General features: G+C 45.2%; 1 protein-coding gene across 1 annotated transcript; it reads right to left on the bottom strand.

Annotated features, from left to right (window-relative positions):
• Positions 1-5,516: 5,516 nt before the first annotated feature.
• On the bottom strand, positions 5,517-19,434 carry LOC106603112 (transmembrane protein 47). Its single transcript, XM_014196349.3, has 3 exons — positions 19,103-19,434; positions 14,000-14,140; positions 5,517-5,748 (listed from the first exon to the last, which is right to left on the bottom strand). The coding sequence occupies exons 1-3, from the start codon at positions 19,296-19,298 to the stop codon at positions 5,567-5,569; spliced, it is 519 nt and encodes a 172-aa protein (XP_014051824.1). The 5' UTR covers positions 19,299-19,434; the 3' UTR covers positions 5,517-5,566.
• Positions 19,435-20,508: the final 1,074 nt, after the last annotated feature.

Below are 20,508 nucleotides of genomic sequence, written 5' to 3'. Positions count from 1 at the left end.
ATACCTAGATGGAATGTGGCTGTTGTGTAGTTATTATATAACATCAGAGGAATCGAATGATTGAGTCCAACAATCGGTTTGGGAGCCAAAGCCCTGACTCACACAGCTGAGTTCACTAGGCATTCAGCATTGATGAATCATTTGTTACTAATTGCAATTCACTGATAATTAATAAGGCAATACACTTGAATAGGCCCAGCCTCCATGGGGTGTGAGCACAGAGCACCCGGCCAGCATGGTGCGTAGAGAGCAGATGCTTGGCAGAGTGGGGGGGGGGGGGGGGGGGGGGGTTGTTTGTTCCTCTAGTTAATATTTAATTTAGGAGGGGCTATGTTGAAGTACAGGGTCATGGGGGAAGGTCCTGCTCTGGGCTGTCCAGGTGCAGAGCTACAGAACACCTCTCAGGCTCTGACATAGGGCTGGGACAGCTAGGGAGCTCTCTGGTCCACTCAGGCTGCTGGTGGGTGTCCCACCTGCTCTGTTCCACCTGTTCCTGGGCCATGTGGTGGAGTTGCTGTGGATCCCTCGCCTCAGGAGGAAGGTGCCAACCAGAGGTAGTCTTTACTTTTAGCAACAATTTGTTTGGAATTTGACTAACTTCTTTACATATATTTTTAATTACTCAGTTATTATGCTTTATTAATTAACAGTGCTGACAATGGCCCTTGGTCAGGGCAGGCCCAAGCCTTTTGAGGGCCCTAAGCAAGATTTTTTTTTAAGTTGACAAATTCATTTCCTGTAATTCTACACATTTTGCCATGGGGTAGAGACACTTTTTGCAGGTTAAAAGTGAATTTCCTGCAATTCTACACATTTTGCCATGCTAATATGATATCTGAGTGAGAGTGACTAACAAAATCAATGGGGGCCCCTGGAGGTCAGGGCCCCTGGGTAATTTGGCCATGATTACTACAAGGTTTAGATAGCTGGTTAGACTAATTTACCAATCCATTTTTATTTTGCTGACGTAGGCTAATTGAGTGAATGTCAGTGACTGACATAACAAGAGAAAAACTGATGATGCACAACCAAATTCCAAAATGCCACCCTACGTATTCTACTTACTCTCAACTGTTTTTTTATGTGCTTTTGTCTTTATTTGTTTTTAGGTCAGGAGTCACTAATCGACCTCTTATTACTTATGCCCAGGGCCGGCCCTGCCCTTGTTAATGGTTTCACTGCCCAGGCCTGTGATTGCATCCCCTGCCTACCTCTGTCCCCCATGCTCAGTAACTGGAATCTGTCCCTGCAGACACACTGTAGAGCAGGGCCGGCTGGTTACTGCGCCCTGGGGTCAGGCTGCTCGCCCTGGCTGCTCACGCTTATAGAGGACTCACTGGGGAGTTATATGTACTGTATATAGTTTGCATGTGGGAGTTTTTTGTTTGTATAGCTATATCACTGACTGCATATCAGCATTTGGACTCACGTCTGTAATGTTTAGGCAGGAGTGGCCAGTGCAGTAACATTGATTACATTGTAATGTGTATTACATCACATTTACATTTGAGTCATTTAGCAGATGCTCTTGTCCAGAGCGTCTTACAGTTAGTGCATTGACTTTAAGGTAGCTAGATGGGACAACCACATATCACAAGTAGCTATCAGTAGAGTCAGAGCTAAAGAAGGGGGGGGGGGGGGGGGGGGGGGGGGGTGAGGAGGAGGATTATTTAAGAGTCTTTGAAGAGGAAGGGTTTCAGATGTTTTCGTAAGATGGGCAGGGTATGTTTGCGTGAACCACGCAACACTTGCAAATAAAGGACCATCAACTCCATTTGTGTCTGAACTTGTTATTTATATTGAACACATGGGCTATTTCATCTGTTTTTCCAACCAGTTGCACTTCTAACTGGTTTTGTTGTAGTCCTGGGATACTATTTCCTACTTTGTTTATTTAGCAGTGTGAATGTTGACCTAGAGCTGAGCTGGTGTAAGTCTGGGGAGGGGAGAGAAGGGCCAGGTGTGATGGTGTCAGGACTCGTCAGGACCAGTCAGGAGGTGCTGACTGTGGAGCCTGTATGGTGTCACCTTCCACACCTCCAGAGGTGAGCAGCAGGACCTGTAGCTGCAGCTGTAGAAACATCCTGCCCAAGAGGGGACACCCTCAAGACAAAGGCCCTACTCAGGAGACAGCATCTACAAACAACCACACATCATCACAAAAACGTCCAGGCAAGTGAGGCCATGCCTTTTCCCAGCCGTAGCTCAGTGTTAGGTTTGTCCACTAGGAGGCGAGAGGGAGACATGTTTATAGCGCAGGTGTGGTCAGACTAAATTCTCCAATGACCTCGATGCTGTCGGATGCTCTTCCATAACGAGAGGGATTGTAAAGTGAACCAAATAATTGTGGCAGTGAACATGTTCTTTAGCTCCATAAAGTTGATTGTTGATTTTTTTTCTCATTTTAAATAATGACAGTGTGCAAACTTTTATTGCGTATTCATAAGTGCATGTATGCATGATGAAATAAATACGTGGTACTCCTTTGCTACCAAACTCCACATGTCAGTGCATCATGACATGAGCCACAGATTAGACTCCTCCAGTTACAACCTAGGATACGCCCTTGGCATAACACAGCTGCACACCTGTCATTCTATAGAAGCTCCCCCTATGTAAAGTATATGTACCCAATACTCCACACACCACGTGACCATGCACCACTAACCAACCAGCTGCAGTCCGTGGATTTTTGGAACGTCCTTTCTAAAATAAGAAATTGATCAACTTTGACCCTAGCACAGCCACTCCAGTAACGATCAGAGAAGCTAAGCATCCATTTTGACCTAACGCCCTCCAGACTCCTGTGAGAAGCTGCTGACAGCTTGGGGACAAGAGGCCGACACCGTGGCAGAAGTGTTTTACAAGAGCCCCCACGCACAATAACTTTTCTCACTGGTGCAGCTAAAATACAAAACAGGTTGAAGTTAGATGGTGTTGTGAATCTCCCTGGTCCAGGCAGAGAGCCCCAGCTGCTGCAGTGTGCGCTCTGCTGGGCAGGGACAGAGGAGTGGGCAAGCAGCACCAGGGAGGACAGGCACCAGGTGGTCAGACTCTCCACCTGACACCTGAGAGTCAGTGGTTCGGGAGGAACAGCTGAGCACTGGCGTGCCTGGACACGTCCTCTGGGTCCTGCGTTACTGAACACACAGTTACACAGTTACATAGCAACCCCGCTGGGGCCCGCAGACACAACATGAGTCTCATTACTGAGAGCATGACAAAAAGGGAGAGTGGCTCAAGACCTCCCTCGCTGAGTATGCCATCATCGTTTTTGGTTTCTTGAAGAATTTTTTTTTATATCAAGGCTAATTTTATCACAGCCCTCAGTATCCATGGAATTGAAACCAGATGAGATGGGCTGAACTGAAACAACATCCCAGGCAGTGCATTCCCTTCCCCTCTCTGTCTTAAAAACACAGCCTGCAGGGGAAAAACAGTCTGGAGTCACAGAGGGGGAACCAGAACGCTGATGGTTTGTTTTGAGGAGCTAATAAACAAGTCATTTACAACAGCCCCTGAAACGACGGCTTGATTACGTAACAGTGAGCTTCTGTAGAATATCCAGGGGGAAACGGGAATGTATGGAACGGTAGTTACAGCTGATTACGTAACAGTGAGCTTCTGTAGAATACCCAGGGGGAAACGGGAATGTATGGAACGGTAGTTACAGCTGATTACGTAACAGTGAGCTTCTGTAGAATATCCAGGGGGAAACGGGAATGTATGGAACGGTAGTTACAGGTGTGCAAAGGAATGCATTGAGGGAAAGGGTGGACTGACTCTAGGAGAATGACTTTGACTCGAATGTATTGTTATACCCATTTGTTTACCCATAGCCTGTCAATGGAATAATTCACAAGTGAAATGAATTGCACAGCCTTTGGACATGTTTGATATTTACATACCCATTACGAGGAGAGCTGACAAAATAGCTAATAATGATACTTCATCACTCTAATGGCAGCATAAACGTGTAATACATGGGAGGTCCTGAACTATTTTGCCTCTGGTGTTTGGCCCCACTTTCATCTAGTGGACAGGAAGTAGCACTATTAGTGTCTGGTAAAGCCCTGAGAGACCATCAATATCCTGCCAGCCAATACCTCCAAACCTCATTACGCTCCAGCCCAGGAGTCTTATTCCCACGTCCCATTTAGAAGTAGATCCACAAGCAGCCACACTGGTAATGGCAACTATAATTGGGTTGGTGCGGCTGTTTCATTCTGGCCTGCGAGGCCCTTGTGTCCTGGGTCGTGAGAGAATGGTATAGTAAGAAATTTAGCAAGTGGCTCCCTGCCATGCCATTTCCTCCAAAGCAAGGCACCTATCATTTACCCCCCTCCTCCCCTGCTCAGTGGTACATTCCTGCCATAGCATTGATTGGCTATTTCTGGTCCCGAGGTCTTATGGTAGGGGTGTTAGACAGATTCTACTCGACAAACTAAACGTGTGCAACTATTCAAAGACCCTCTGTTATGTATGTTGTTCAAATGTTTTGTGTTCTTCATTATGAAAAGACGTGAACAGATCCAAAGAATGGATAAAGACCACCAAATCAATTTGCAAAGCTCAGTTGACATAACTCAGAGCCAGAGCTATGCAAAAGCTGAAGACTGCTGTCATAATTCAAAACAAATGAGAAACACGTGTTGATTTTTGCATATGTAACAGTACTGTTTATTTTACACTTCAAATGTAAGGAGCTGGCAAAACCAGATATGTTTCAGCTATGAAGACACGTAGCTAGGGATTCACCTCTGATCCCATGTTAAGTTATCAGTGTTCAGAAACTGCAATTATCAAACAGCGACACATAAAATATATCTTCCTGTGGGAGATCGGATAGCAAGATAAATGATAACATCAATACATCCCTAATTTGATTTGTCATCATGAAATTCTAAACAACATAAAATACACCCAATAAAAGGAATATATACCAATCCCTTATATAAACACCTCAGCCCAGAGGGGAGGGCTCAGAGAATCTTTCTTGTTCCTCTACGAATGGAGATCCATGGGATGTGCTGTAGAAAAGTTCATAGGTCGAGTGGCCCATCTCTGTCCAAAACCATCTCTGTGCTTTAACAGCATCGCCATCTGTCTGACCGTGGTGGGGGTCTCTGGGAGCCCACTGAGGACAGACAGACACTCCACACAGCTGTTCCTCCGACTTCATCTCTCCTGTTGATCAGCCAGAGCCAGGAGCCCTGTCTTAGAACAGGTCCTCACACTCTGTCTATAAATAACAGCGTGGAGTGGTGTCTGTGAGATATATGTAGGTGTCTAAGCTTGTCTATGGTGGCAGAGGAAGGCGATGTGTGTGCATGTGTGTGTATGTTTATGTGTGTGTGTTGTTGTACCAGAGTATGGGTGTGAATATTGATTTGTTTGTGTGTGTGTGTGTGTGTGTGTGTGTGTGTGTGTGTGTGTGTGTGTGTGTGTGTGTGTGTGTGTGTGTGTGTGTGTGTGTGTGTGTGTGTGTGTGTGTGTGTGTGGGGGGGGGGGGGGACAGAAAGAGCAAGAGAGAGATAGAGAGAGTAGGAGAAGGAGAGATAAGGACTCAGTACATAGCATCCTCATACATGTCTGTACGGAGGCAGAAGAGGATGCCTCCTCCTAGCATGAAGATGGTGGCTCCCCAGCCCAGTCCGTAGCCCCAGTTGAACTCATGGTAGGTCTGCAGGACGGTTCCATCAATGAACTTGATTGGGTAGAGGACCAGTGCACAGGCCTGAAGGACCACTGAAAGAAAGGGGAAAAAATCAAGATAATAGTTCCACAGAAAGATATAAACATGTTAACATTTTATAGTCAGACAATGTATGTCTTCTATCTCTGTACACTATTTTAGGGCCCTATAAAATCCACATTGCCAACGGAATCACGGAATACAGACATTAAAACGGAATTCAACAATATAAAAAAATGTAGGGAAGTAAGAAATCAACTAAATGTATTGAACTTATTGCAACATTCATTAATATGCCCATGATTATCATAAGACATGAAAAAAATGCATCAATGATTTATATTTTCCTTCAACTTTATGAAGAGGCAATGACACAAGAACGCCCCTGTCTGTGAGTGCGTGTTTGTCTACCACTTTGTGTAGCCGTTAGCGATGACGCTAATGTAATGACAACTGTCTTCTGGAAGATGGAAATCTTCTCAGTTAAATGTTAACTACAAAGTAGCCTTTGCCTACCTGGCCGAATGACATCATTATTATTTGCATAAATCCAGTGGCCATTTGTTTTTCAAACTCTGCAATCACATGAGCGCTACAGAAACATCACTAAAGTAACAACATTCTCTCGTTGGTGCACAATGGCATTAAAGGGTAACTACACCCCAAAATCGAAATTTCTTCGATTTTTTCCAGACCTCAAAAGGGGTCTTCTGATGTGGTTTAAGCATTGTCATGGACATCGAACACCCAATTGTGGTGTTTTTATACAGGACCTCTATACCAGGCGGTGTCAGAGGAAGGCCCAAAAAATTGTCAAAGACTCCAGCCACCCTTGTCATAGACTGTTCTCTCTGCCACCGCACGGCATGCGGTACCGGAGCGCCAAGTCTAGGTCCAAGAGGCTTCTAAACAGCATCTATATAACGCCCTGGCCATAGAGAGGGGTTTTTTGTTCTTTATTTTGGTTAGGCCAGGGTATTACATTGGGTGGGCGTTCTATGTTCCTTTTTCTATGTTTTTGTATTTCTTTGTTTTGGGCCGAGTAGGGTTCCTAATCAGAGGCAGCTGTCTATCGTTGTCTCTGATTAGGAATCATACTTAGGCAGCCTGTTTTCCTTTGGGGTTTTGTGGGTAGTTGTTTCTGTTGTGTGGTTTGCACCGACAGAACTGTTGGCTTTCGTTTTCCCTGTTTGTTTTTTTGAAGTGTATCATTAAAAATCATTATGACCACTTACCACGCTGCATCTTGGTCCCCTCTTCCAGACGATCGTTACAATCTACCCCCAAGCCATAAGACTCCTGAACATCTAATCAAATGGCTACCCAGACTACTGGTCCCTCTTTTACGCCGCTGCTACTCTGTTATTATCTATGCATAATTCACTTAAATAACTCTACCCACATGTATATATTACCTCGACTAACCAGTGCCCCCACACATTGACTCTGTACTGGTACCCCCTGTAAATAGTCTCGCTATTGTTATTTTACTGCTACTCTTTATTTATTTGTTACTTAATTTTTTTTTTTTGTATTTTTCTTACAACTGCATTGTTGGTTAAGGACTTGTAAGTAAGCACTTAACTATAAGGTCTACACCTGTTGTATTCGACGCATATGACAAATAAAATTTGATTTAATTTGATAAAACACATTGTATAGGGCCCTACTATTTGAGATGTGTTCTGGTAAAAGGGAACCAGCTAGCCTTGTTGTATGAATGACTACCTGTGTGCAGGTAGAGAGCTAGTGATGCCAAGTCTGCTGATGGGAAACTGGAGCCACGTGCGAGTCAGAGTAGGGACCACAGCCAGGCTCGGAGAGGGGTGATAGATACCCCCAACCAGCCGCTACACAGGGGGTCCTATCACACCCCCTCCCCTCAATGTCCTCTACACTCTACAAACCCTGTTCCTCCCCCTGTGTTCCCCTCACACTCTCTGTGTCCCTCCCTCAGAGACCCAACAGCTGCTAATTACTGCAGCCAGCAGCCAACAACAAACCCACCCGCCCATGCTCCGCTACACAGTAAACAAACAAAACATACTACTGCATCCTGTATCCAATCTCTAGTTCTCTAAGGAAGTTCTAATGCATCCTCCTTAGGTTGCCACTGAGAAACGCTCTACCATATGCTTGTGTCAGAACTTTCCTAGCCTTTACTGACCACAGCCTAAATATAGGATTATTGTACTGAAGAATTCTGGTCCAGCATTTTACACGCTGAACTGAAGTCTGTAGGTAAAAGCCTATTATAATTCTAACTCTTTGTGGGTTTATACTGTCAAGTGGCCAAAGCCTATAACCCTGAACTTCTAAAGAAAAGTCAAAAGTGTGCTTTTATAACTTGTGACGTTGTGTTCCACTGGACTGTGGTCGGAACTGTGGTGGCAGACCTTATAACAGAAAACACATTGGGTCACACTAAAATATCCCTAGAGCGACAGAACTTTTATTGTGTGTATCCTGTGTTACCATTTCTCTGTGTACTTTGTATGTGGAGTAAGAAAGGTTTGACGCACTCGTTTCCACACAGTTGTTAGACTGTTGTAAGGATCAGTGGGTGTCCTGTTCATCCTGTGGGATAGTCGCCAATGTTAGTCGATTGAACTTTGTTAAAATACCAACACAGACATAACTATTAACTTTAGGATTCACATTGTGTAAACTCATCCATCACATCACATTCCGAGTCAACACATTCCTAATGAATATATTTAAGAGCAGGAAAGCAGTCACTGTGTTGGGCAAAGAATCAGAGCGAGTGTTGGTCCGTCTGTGTGTGTGCTGTGTGTGTGTGTGTGTGTGTGTGTACTCACGTGTGTGCGGTGAGGCATGTGTCTTCCTCCTACTTTTATGGTCAAACAGTAAGGCGTCAAGTTGAAAGAGGAGGAGAGGAAATACCACACGGTGGGCTCTCTAGACATAAAGTTAACTACTGTTCCTTTTCCCTATTAAAACCTGTGTACGTGCACGTGTGAGTGTGCGTATATGTCGACTGACTCAGAGAGGGGACATTTACTGAGACTCCACCTGGAGGAGAAGGGGTGAAGAGGCGTGAGACATAAGCTCAGGAACGTGACTGTTGACAGAGGCCAGACTGAGGCGGCTGGGCTGGGGCCGTACTTCTGGCCAGCAGACAGGCACAACAATGACTCTCAGCCTTTCTCTCTGACTGGGGGCATTTACACAGCCCCCCCTGCCCCCTCCATCCTGTGACTGAAGGCTCTCCTGCATAAGGAGACCTTTATCCTTAACAGGCCTGAAAGCAATTACAGAGAGGGAAAGAAAACACTGCATCTCCCACATTTCTCAGCAAATGACAAACGGCGAAAGCCTCAGACATCTACCACAATCTATCCCACCACATACTGGTCCTACAGTATTGGAGACTTCTTGGCTGTTTTGGCTTTTTAGAAGAGCAACTGGCTAAGTAACTAGCTGATGGAACCAATGGTTGCTTGTATACATCCTGACACCTGTCTCTCAATGGACTCCAGTGCATTTGGAAAGTATTCAGACCCATTCACTTTTACCCACATTTTGTTACGTTACAGCGGTGTTCTAAAATGTATCAAATAATTATTTCACACCATACCTAGGTGTCTGGTTAGACTGTAAACTCTCCTTCCAGACTCACATTAAGCATCTCCAATCCAAAATTAAATCTAAAATCGGCTTCCTATTTCGCAAAACAAAACATCCTTCACTCATGCTGCTAAACACACCCTCGTAAAACTGACCATCCTACCGATCCTCGACTTTGGCGATGCCATTTATAAAATAGCCTCCAACACTCTACTCAACAAATTCGATGCAGTCTGTCACAGTGCCATCCGTTTTGTCACCAAAGCCCCATACACTACCCACCACTGTGACCTGTACGCTCCCGTTGGCTGGCCCTCGCTTCATACTCGTCGCCAAACCCACTGGCTCCAGGTCATCTACAAGTCTCTGCTAGGTAAAGCCCCGCCCTATCTCAGCTCACTGGTCACCAAAGCAGCACTCACTCGTAGCACGCGCTCCAGCAGGTATATCTCACTGGTCACCCCCAAAGCCAATTCCTCCTTTGGCCGCCTTTCCTCCCAGTTCTCTGCTGCCAATGACTGGAACAAACTGCAAAAATTACTGAAGCTGGAGACTCATATCTCCCTCACTAGCTTTAAGCACCAGCTGTCTGAGCAGCTCACAGATCACTGCACCTGTACATAGCCCATCTGTAAACAGCCCATCCAACTACCTCATCCCCATAGTGTATTTATTTATTTATCTTGCTCCTTTGCACCCCAGTATCTCTACTTGCACATTCATCTTCTGCACATCTACCATTCCAGTGTTTAATTGCTAATTATAATTACTTCGCCACCATGGCCTATTTATTGCCTTAACTCCCTTATCTTACCTCATTTGCTCTCACTGTATATAGACTTTTTGTTTTCTTTTTTTTCTACTGTATTATTGACTGTATGTTTGTTTATTCCATGTGTAACTCTGTGTTGTTGTATGTGTCGAACTGCTATGCTTTATCTTGGCCAGGTTGCAGTTGCAAATGAGAACTTGTTCTCAACTTGCCTACCTGGTTAAATAAAGGTGAAATTGAGCTCAGATGCATCCTGTTTCCATTGATCATCCTTGAGATGTTTCTACAACTTGATTGCAGTCCACCTGTGGTAAATTCAATTGATTGGACATTGTTCTGAAAGGCACACACCTGTCTATATAAGGCCCCACAGTTGACAGTGCATGTCAGAGCAAAAACCAAGCCATGAGGTCGAAGGAATTGTCCGTAGAGCTCCGAGACAGGATTGTGTCGAGGCACAGATTTGGAGAAGGGTAGCAAAAAATGTCTGCAGCATTGAAGGTCCCCAAGAGCACAGTGGCCTCCATCATTCTTAAATGGAAGAAGTTTGGAACCACCAAGACTCTTCCTAGAGCTGGCTGCCCAGCCAAACTGAGCACTGGTCACTCTGACCGAGCTCCAGAGTTCCTCTGTGGAGATGGGAGAACGTTCCAGAAGGACAACTACCTCTGCAGCCCTCCACCAATCAGGCCTTTTGGTAGTGGCCAGACTCTCAGACCATGAGAGTCTCTGGTCTGATGAATCCAAGATTGAACTCTTTGGCCTGAATGGCAAGCGTCACGGCTGGAGGAATTCCCCAAATATAGGTGTGCCAAGCTTGTAGCATCATACCCAAGAAGCCTCGACGCTGTAATCCCTGCCAAAGGTGCTTCAACAAAGTACTGAGCAAAGGGTCTGAATACTTATGTAAATGTGATATTTCCATTTATATTTTTAATAAATGTGCAAAAATGTCTAAACTTGTTTTGGCTTTGTCATTATGGGGTATTGTGATGTCATTATGGGGTATTGTGATGTCATTATGGGGTATTGTGTGCAGATTGATGAGGGGAAAAACAACTTAATCCATTTTAGAATAAGGCGGTAACGTAACAATGTGGAAAAAGTGAAGGGGTCTGAATACTTTCCGAATGCACTGTATGTGTTCAGGCCTGAGAAAGTGCAGGGAGTGGGAGCAAGGGTATTTGTTTTCATTCTATATAAATTAAATAATAGAATGCCTGTCTGTTATATAAGAAAGTTTAAAATTGGGGAATGGTAGGGAAAGTGAGACTGAGTACAAACCAGGCAAAGGCTGTTGTCACTGCTCCATCATTATTTCCAAACCACAAGACTGACTGACTGACTGCACACTGCTCTATTCCTGACCTCGCACATACAAACATGCACACACAGAAATGCACACACACACTCTTTTTCATTACAAGAACAGCAAAAAGCGATGTTGGTTTTAATATTGCTTACTTATTCAGTATGGCTTACCGTGCTTGTCCTCTCTGTGGATGCTTTATATGGTGATGTATTGGTAGTAATATGCAGCTGTTGATTTGCTACAGTTCACAGAAGAGAAATAAAAAGTATTGTGAAATGAGTTTGTTTTGAACAATTAGTTTGTTTTAAGCGTTAAATGCTCCACAGCACTGTTATTCCGGCATGGCCTTTTAATTGTGTTTTGACTGAGCCTGAGAAGGAGAGACCTAGTGAAGGAGAGAGCGGAGAGAAAGGGGGAACGAGAGAGAGAGAGCAGAAAATGAAAGAGAGACCATTGAGAGGGGCAGAGAGAGGGAAGAGAAGGAGCAGAGAGTGCAAGCAGAGGGGGGGGGAGCAGACCGATCAAAGAAAGCTGTGGGAGAATTCATTTTTTTCTTCATGGATATTATCCATGAGGGAATACATTCCACTCTTCATTGGTAACTGTGCAGATTCTGCGGCTGCTTTTTCTTGGCACGCATCAGCCTGCTTTCTGGGTCTCAAAGCACCACAGAGAGAGTTCTCACCCCCAACTCCCCTCTCATCCCCCCGCCACCCGCCCTCTCCTTCTCCACCCTCACAGTCTCAGTCAGTGTCTATTTAGCTTTGTGCAAACAACTTGACTATGACCTCAAATGGTGAGTTCTGTCTGTATGGAGACCAATGCGGTATGAGGAAAGAATTACACTGTATCTCCATGTTTTGCCTACGTGACAATGCTGTTCATTGACTACAGCTCAGCGTTCAACACCATAGTCCCCTCCAAGGTCATCACTAGGCTAAGGACCCTGAGACTGAACACCTCCCTCTACAACTGGATGATGGACTTCCTGACGAGCCGCCACCAGGTGGTGAGGGTAGGCGACAACACATCCGCCAAGCTGACCCTCAACACAGGGGCCCCTCAGGGGTGCGTGCTTACTCCCCTCCTGTACTCTCTGTTCATTCATGACTGTGTGGCTGCGCATGATTCCAACGCCATCATTAAGTTGGCTGACGACGACGAGACGGTGGTAGGCCTGATCACCGACAACGATGAGAGAGCCTATAGGGAGGAGGTCAGAGACCTGTGGTGCCAGGACAACAACCTCTCCCTCAACGTCAGTAAGACAAAAGAGCTGATCGTAGACTGCAGGAAATGGAGGTCCGAGCATGCCCCCATTCACATCAATGGGGCTGTAGTGAAAGCGGGTCGAGAACTTCAGGTTCCTCTGTGTCCACATCACTAAGGATCTATCATGATCCACATACTGTCACACCCTGATCTGTTTCACCTGTCTTGTGCTTGTCTCCACCCCCCACCAGGTGTCTCCCATTTCCCCCATTATCCCCTGTGTATTTAAACCTACGTTTTCTGTTGTCTGTTGCCAGTTCGACTTGATTTGTCAGGTCTTACCAGCGTGTTTCCCGTTTCTCCTGTTCTCAAGTTTTTGTTTTCTAGTCTTCCCGGTTCTGACCTTTCTGCCTGTCCTGACCCTGAGCCTGACTGCCGTCCTGTACCTGCCTGACTCTGACCTGGTTCACAAACATCTGCCTGCCCTCGACCTGCCTTTTGCCTGCCCATTTGTTATATTTAATATTCTAAGAATCAAACTATCCACCTCCCGTGCCTGCATCTGGGTCATATCCTGAGTTGTGATACACACACCAACACAGTCGTGAAGAGTGCACGACAACACCTCTTCAGGAGGCTGAAAAGATTTGGCATAGGCCCACAGATCCGCAAAAAGTTCTACAGTGGAACCCTTGAAAGCATCTTGACTGGCTGTATCACCGCTTGGTATGGCAACTGCTTGGCATCCAACCGCAAAGGGCTAAAGAGGGTAGCTCATCACTGGGGCCGAGCTCCCTGCCATCCAGGACCTCTATACCAGGCGGTGCCCTAAAAATTGTCAAAGACTCCAGCCACCCAAGTCATAGACTGTTCTCTCTGCTAACCTATGGCAAGTGGTACCGATTCACCAAGTCTAGAACCAACAGGACCCTGAACAGCTTCTACCGCAAGCCATAAGGCTGCTTAAATAATTAATCAAATAGCTACCCGGACTATCTGCATTGACCCTTTTTGCACATTTTTTTTTGACTCATCACATATGCTGCTGCTACTGTTTATTATCTATCCTGTTGCCTATTCACTTTATTCCTAGTTATATATACATATCTACCTCTATTACCTCGTACACCTGCACATCCACTCTGTACTGGTACCCTGTGTATATAGCCAAGTTATTATTACTCATTGTGTATTCATTATTATTTTAATTATTACGTTATTACGTTTCTATTATTCCTATATTTTCTTTCTGCATTGTTTGGAAGGGCCCGTAAGTGAGCATTGCCCTGTTAGTCTACACCTGTTGTTTACAAAGCATATGATGATTAAAATGTGATTTGATTTGTATGTGATTGTGTTGTGGCGCACTATGACCCTGTTTGGTGTTGGGTTTGTGATAGTTTAAGTTTGGTGGACTCACCTGCAGCGAACATGAACACAGCTACAGTGCGGTAGTGCTGTCTGTGTGTCCCCCGGCACAGGGAGATGAGGGCCACAAGGAAGGCCACCAGAGTCACCGCAGCACCGGCCAGCAGCAACACGAGGGTGGCTATCTGCCAGTCTGCAGGAGGAGACACATGTTACAAATGACCATCACCAACATTGATTCATAGGGTACTCCTGTCTAATCATTCAGTGAAATCCACTATATATACAAAAGGATGTGGACACCCCTTCAAATTAGTGGATTCTGCTATTTCAGCCACACCCATTGCTGACAGGTGTATAAAGTCGAGCACACAGCCATCTCCATAGATACACTTTGGCAGTAGAATGGCCTTACTGAAGAGCTCAGTGACCTTCAACGTGGCACCGTCATAGGATGCAACCTTTCCAACAACTCAGTTCGTGAAATTTCTGCCCTGCTAGAGCTGCCCCGGTCAACTGTAAGTGCAGTTATTGTGAAGTGGAAATATCTCGGAGAAACAACGGTTCAGCCGTGAAGTGGTAGGCCAAACAAGCTAACAGAACGGGAATGCTGAGTGCTGAAGCACGTAGCGTGTAAAAATCATCTGTCCTTGGCTGCAACACTCACTACCGAGTTCCAAACTGCCTCTGGAAGCAACGTCAGCACAAGAACTGTTCATCGGGAGCTTCATGAAATGGGTTTCCATGGCAGAGCAGCAGCACACAAGCCTAAGAGAGTGGTGTAAAGCTCGCCACCATCGGACTCTGGAGCAGTGGAATGGCCTTCTCTGGAGTGATGAATCACGCTTAACCATCTGGCAGTCCAACGGACGAATCTGGGTTTGGCCAATGCCAGGAGAATGCTACCTGCCCAATGCATAGTGCCAACTGTAAAGTTTGGTGGATGGTCTGGGGCTGTTTGGTCTGTGCTTCCAACTTTGTGTCAACAGTTTGGGGAAGGCTCTTTCCTGTTTCATCATGACAATGCCCCCATGCACAAAGCAAGGTCCATTCAGAAATGGTTTGTAAAAATCGGTGTGGAAGAACTTGACTGGCCTGCACAGAGCCCCGACCTCAACGCCATCGAACACCTTTGGGATGAATTGGAATGCCGACTGCGAGCCAGACCTAATCACCCAACATCAGTGCCCGACCTCTCTAATGCTTCTTTGGCTAAATGGAAGAAAGTCCCCACAGTAATGTTCCAACATCTAGTGGAAAGCCTTACCAGAAGAGTGGAAGCTGTTGTAGCAGCAAAGGTGGGACCAACTCCACATAAATGGCCATGATTTTGGAATGAGATGTTCCAAACATGTAGTGTATGACTGTATGGTGGAATTGAATGGATCCCCCATAAACTCAGACCAGTGATGAGAGACAAGCAGGAAACAAATAGCCTACTGCTCTTGTTACAACTCAAAACACGTGTGTGTGTATTTGTGGTCAAGAAAGAGTTTAAAATTCCCCAACATTCACAGTCCTCTCTGGTGTTTTAATTTAGACAGTGAAGGGAGCTTGATCCACAGAGCTACTTCAAACATGCTCACTTGACCACGTGCAAAACCCTTTCTTCCATCTCATCCATCCCATCTGCCTCTGCTTCTCCTCTGTCCAGGTTCTGGCTGTGCAGACATAGCCATGGTGCAGCGTTCCAAAATCCAACTGACCCTTCAGTTCTCCCGCAGGTCTGTTGCGTCTCGGTTGGATGGCTCGCCTCAGAGAACAGAGAGAAGCTCCACTGGAGGCAGTTAATGAGCTCCGCTCTGTCATGTCTTTCTCTGCCCCCAGGTCCCAGGTCACTGTCTCCTTTGTCTCCTGTAGTGTTAACCCCACCACGCCCCTGCACCCAGACACCCTGGTCCTAATGAGCTCCGCCAGGCAGGCAGGCGTTCTCTCTCTCTCTGCCCAGGGACAGGGTCATCTCTTTGGAACCGCCTCACATTCAGCCCCCCCCCCCCCTCCTTCTCCACATTACACCACAACAACAGAGGGAAAGAGATCTATCACAGCAGCTCATTATGTGACAGGTATTTGTCTGACAGCAAGCTCCGTAGGGTTGTAACAAAACAGAAACATCCGGTTTTCAGGAGAAAAGTTAGAGAGGCTGCGATGCCACTTGTTTACAGTCTCCGGGTGAAACATATAGCGGATGACTATAGATAGTGCCTGTCTGTCTTCGCGATGAAGTTCTTGCCACAAAGTCGCGAGACACCACATACCAATTGTGTTGGTGTCAACTTTGTCGGAGATTCCATTATCGCTAGATAACGCTAGCTAATATCTGGCTAGCAGCTAGCTCTCTGAAGTTGTTTCCATCCGGAATACTAACCAGGCGACACTCCATATTAACTCTTCCACATTTACTGGATTGGTTAAACAGTGCAGAAAAGAACCTCCCCCTACTGTTTTTTTCTTCTGTTAGTCTGACAGAGACAGACCATCAAGCTTGGAAAGGGTGTGGCTGGCTGGACACCACAGGGGAGGGCACTGAACTGAGATAGAGGGTCCTATCAGAGGAGACCGCCAGGGTTAACCTGCCTCTCCAGCACCCATATGGTGTCCTCTCTGCTCTGTGCTGGAGCCTGGAGGCAGTAGTAAAGCTGGCTGCAGTGGCAGTAGCATCCTCACTGAGGCCTTCCCTAACAGCACATTCTACTCAGCTGGGAGGCTCAGCCAAAACAACTACTGAGATACTGAGAAACAGTAGAGGAGAGGGATGAAACTAAGGAAGCAGCAAAGACCAACATTAGAGCCCCACAGTGGAGGTGTCAAAATACCCATAAAACCTAGAGGTCAAATAGGGAAATGGTTTCAATTGTTTTTCCACCATTCATTTTTCCCATAGGGGATATTAGAAACACTTAAAATAATGGCTGTGTTTCATGTAGGGTTACCCTGGTAACATAAAAAACAACAAGGTCGAATCATGAAATCAGTGATCGTCAGGTCGAAGTTCTAGAAAGAGGCCAGAGTTCCTGACTTGGAATTCTGAGTTGGATGACCGTTCAAAACACATTTTCCCAGTCGGAGCCTGTTTTTTCAGAGTTCCCAGTTGTCTTGAACTCACCGAAGTCTGATATTTCCCAGTTCCGAGTTTCCAGTTGTTTTGAACATGAGAGAAGTCATGCTGGATTAACAGCATGGCCAATGTATTTAACCTTTTCTGGCCCATGGTATTGCATGTGAATGTTTATCCTTTTAAGCTTGGAAAAGAGATCCTTAAACCCAAACTTGGACCACACACCCTCTTCACTGAATAGCAGGGGAAGCAAAATAGTGATTGCTTTGCGACGCTTAGAGTTAGCCACTGATTTCTTCCAAACCACTCACTGTTGAATTTGCGATTTCCAACTTGTTGGGTAATGTTTATGTCCAATGGCCGATGAGCACCGATACATTTTATTTATATTTTCTCTTCATATGACAAGGATTGAAAAGGATTTGTCAGCAGATTGTCGATGTGATTCATGATGATGACTGCTTGTCTAGCTTGCTACTGTAGACAAGATTTTGAAAGTATGATATTGACACAGATAAGTCCAATCAAAGCTAAGGTAGATATAACATGATTTGACATTATTTTATATGTGGCCAATGACCTTGATCCTTCTTGGATGGGCACTTCTAATGTAAATATATGGCAGTACCCAAGGGGGCTTGAACTTTTTCACTTTCCTTGTAGATTTTGCAGAGACGTAGTGTCCCCATGAGTGACAGCACACTGAGCCAATCACAGCGCAACTAGAGAAGATTACCAACCACCTGCCCTGAATGAGGGGTCGCCACTTACCCTAAATATATTGCTTAGGCCTATGTCGGAATGCGTGAGAACATCCCCCCTTAAACTGTGAAATGTATCTATGATGACGCTTTCAGGCCATAACCACAGCCCCTCCATCCCCATTTAAAGAGAGTGAGAGGGAAAGAGACTCACAAAAAGAGATACCAGAGCAAGACTGCCCTCTCCACCAGAGGAATGCAACAATAGGTGGAACACTACTCTGCATTCACAATCCAATGGGCAAAAACTGGCTGAATCAACGTGGTTTCCACGTAATTTCAACGCAAAAACTCTATGTGATGACATTAAATCAACCTGGAAAACTGACTGGATTTGCAATACGTCATCAATGTAACCTAACTCCAATGACATGATTTTGTTTTTCTTCTTCTAGTTGAATTCACGTTATATGATAATTCAACCAAATGGAGGCTAAATCAAAACTAGACGTTGGACTGACGTCTGTGCCCAGTGGGAAAGCTCTGCAGAGGTCAGTGGAGCTCCCAGATGGCACGTCATGGGGACTAATTGCTCAGCAATACAACACACCGCTGAGAAAGAAAACTTCACATTACAAAAGATCAACAAACTGTGCGCGCCAGGGCCCGGCCAAACATCACTTGTACCGGTCCTCCGGGGTACGCACGTGGCGGGCGGGGGCTGCTGGGTCCGTCTCAGCTAACATATTCCACTCATGACAGGAGTGGCAATGAGTGGAATGTAATAGTGGCAAGTGGCAAAGAGCGGAATAGTTTAACCGAGAGGCAACCAGGCTCAAAAATATTGTCCCTGGAAAGCAAGTGTTGCAGTAGACATGTATCAACGGAGCCGGACCAAGAGCGATGTTGAACAAGCAAATTACAGTACATTCACAATGGTCCATTGTTGATCTCTTCATCCATGACGTACATACAGTAGAAATTCACCGTCAATTCCTGGTATTTCTCTCACTATAATCCGATTGTTTTACGCATTCATTCTGTATCCATCTGGACCAGTCTATAAAGTGTATGTGTATGCTATAGAACTTCAACACGGTTGAGAAAGGGAAACAACTGCACCAATTTCTAGGCCATGTTTTATAGAGTTTGTAATAGATAATGAGCCTTACGCGCAGGGGGAAAGCATGAAAAAAATGCCAATATCATCATTTTTGGGTTCCTATAGTGATATTCCCCCGTCATTTGCTGCCAAAATACTTCTACATTATTTTGGGAGCCAAGGATTAGAACTAATTTTGGGGATCCCTTTTCATCTGGATAGAAAACCACTTGAAAGGCATCATTTACATCAAAACGAAGAAGAATGTGAAAATGAAAAAATATTGCTTCTTACCAGATTTGAGGGTGGAAAGGCATCTCCAGCCAGAATCTTTTTCGGTGCATGATTCCCATAGCGACAAAGAAAACCGCTCTGCGGTTACCCAGGCGGGACTCAATAACGCTACAATGTCCAGACACAATGCCAGAAATACACAAAGTAAAGCAATCAACTTGAATGGTCTGAAAACGTACACTTCATTTACAGACATGTTTTCATATTAAGTTTACTTCGATCCACGCCTTTTAAAATTGAGGAGACAAGAAAAGCTGTGACCTCGTCCTCCAGCACCCTCAATCCGAAAGTTCAGAATCGACTGTAGCGAGTTGGGATGAAAACCCTGATGAAGTCCTCTCCTCCTCGAGTCTGTCTGTGCGCACAATGCGCTTTACTTAGATCCCGTGCTCCCCCGTCTGGTCAACTGATATGGCATTGGCTGTTAACTGGAGCACAATGAACCTAATGGATTTGATCAACTATTCTACGATCTACAATCCATCACTACACACTGTACATACATTAGGATATATTGAATCACATCAAGGGTGGACTTTGGCCTTGGAGTGGATTTGTCCTTTTTCAACTGCATTTGTCCTTTCATTGAAACATGTTCTGGCACTTATGGTAACTTTGCAGTGTAAATACTGTATATTTTATTTATTTATTTAACCTTAAGTTAACTAGGCAAGTCAGTTAAGAACAAATTCTTATTTACAACGATGGCCTGTAAACCTAGTCTTGGCCATTACTGAATATGTCAGAGCAGGAGTATAAAAGGCTTTTGGAAGATGATGAGAGGTGGGCTTTGTCTCTATGACTGATGAATTATTGAGAGAGAGGGAGAAAGACAGCGAGAGAGAGAGAGAGAGAGAGAGAGAGAGAGGTCGAGAGAGGGAAAGAGAAAGCGAGCGAGACATTCACAGGAGAACAATGGAACAACCACAGATGTACAAATATAATTACCAGACATCTGGTACTCTTCTGGACGCTCTAGAAGAAAAATAAACGCACACCTATTTAGGCGAGGTGCTGGCTAGCGGAGTAGAAAACTTGAAAATAAAGGAGAGCCGCACACTCTAGGAGCTCAGATGCAAAAATGTTATATCCAACGTTTAGACAGCCAAGCTGTCTTCATCAGGGTATATTCACAAACACTGCGGGATGACTCCAATGCTTCCCACAGTTGTGTCAAGTTGGCTGGATGTCCTTTGAGTGGTGGACCACTCTGGATGCTGCCTATCTGTAAGTCAAGACCCGGTCTGCATAGGTGGCTGGTGACTTCAATATGCAGAGCTAAACTTTTATTCACACAGTGGATCCAGAGTGGTGGATTAGAAATCTCAGACCTTTTCACTACTAGATCTGCCCCACTTGAGACCCTGTTCAATCATACACTATATATACAAAAGTATGTGGACACT

This window comes from Salmo salar, chromosome 04, assembly GCF_965601325.2.
Source record: "Salmo salar chromosome 04, fSalSal1, whole genome shotgun sequence".
NCBI classification, from domain to species: Eukaryota; Metazoa; Chordata; class Actinopteri; order Salmoniformes; family Salmonidae; genus Salmo; species Salmo salar.
The sequence above is the reverse complement of the archived record's forward strand: the minus strand, read 5'-3'. Positions and strand labels throughout refer to the sequence as shown.